The sequence below is a fragment of the Eimeria tenella genome, genomic scaffold (genome assembly GCF_000499545.2).
Source record: "Eimeria tenella Houghton genomic scaffold, Eth_scaff2362, whole genome shotgun sequence".
Taxonomy (NCBI): domain Eukaryota; phylum Apicomplexa; class Conoidasida; order Eucoccidiorida; family Eimeriidae; genus Eimeria; species Eimeria tenella.
In genome coordinates, this window is record NW_013542224.1 from 467 (window position 1) to 1,294 (window position 828).

Genomic DNA, 828 nt, shown 5'->3' on the forward strand with positions numbered 1-828 from the left:
AGCAGCAGCAGCAGCCTTGTCATCTGAAGCCTCTTAGATAACTAAGGGATGCCCAGGTTTGCTTCCTTCTGTGCGCTATCTGCCTACATCTGTTGCTGCTGCTGCTGCTGTTGCTGCTTCTGCTGCTGCTGTTGCTGCTCTGGTTCTGCTGCTGTTGGTGCTCTGATTCTGCTGCTGCTGGTTCTGTTGTTGCTGCCTCGTGTTGCTGCCTCTGCTGCTGCGGTTGCTGCTCTGCTTCTGCCGTTGCTGCTGCTGCTGCTGCTGTTGGCGTTTCCGCGTTGCTGCCTCTGCCGTTCCTGCACCTGCTGCTGCTGCTGCTGCTGCTGCTGCTGCTGTGCCGCTAATAGCTTAAGCTTGCGGGCCTCTACACGTGAGCTCTGCGCTGCCTCTACGGCCAACTTCTCTTCACTGACTCACAGCAGCAGCAGCAGCAGCAGCAGCAGCAAATCTACGCCCCCCGCACAACTCAAAGCTGCTGCCCCTCTACCCTGCAGCAGCAGGGGGCCCCCCAGGGGGCCCCCCACGTTCTTCTCTTCCGCCCTTTTCTTCTGCTGCTCTTTTGCTGCTGCTAGTCAGTTCGACATTTTCAAAGCTGCGGCTTTTCTCAGACCCACAGGGCTCAAGGGGGGCCCCCCCTTTGGGGGCCCCCCCTTTGGGGGCCCCCCCCTTGGGGGCCCCCCCTTCGGAGGCCCCCCCGGGGGCCCCGGGGCGCCCAGCAGCCTGGGGGGCCCCAGCAGCTGCTGCTGCTTTAGCAGCAAGGGGGTTTTGGGGGGCCCCCCCAGGTCTGTGGGCCCCCAGGGGCCCCTCGGGGGGCCCCGCGGGGCCTCC

At 64.1% G+C, this 828-nt stretch overlaps 1 protein-coding gene across 1 annotated transcript in view; it reads right to left on the reverse strand.

Annotated features, from left to right (window-relative positions):
* Positions 1-83: 83 nt before the first annotated feature.
* The window catches only part of ETH_00040725 (dense granular protein GRA10, putative), a gene marked incomplete at both ends in the record, with an annotated part of 1,467 nt that continues 722 nt past the window's right edge, over positions 84-828 (reverse strand). Inside the window, 2 exons of the mRNA XM_013374899.1 lie at positions 84-408; positions 611-825. Coding sequence (XP_013230353.1) covers positions 84-408; positions 611-825 — 540 coding nt within the window. The remainder of the gene's footprint in view (positions 409-610; positions 826-828) is intronic.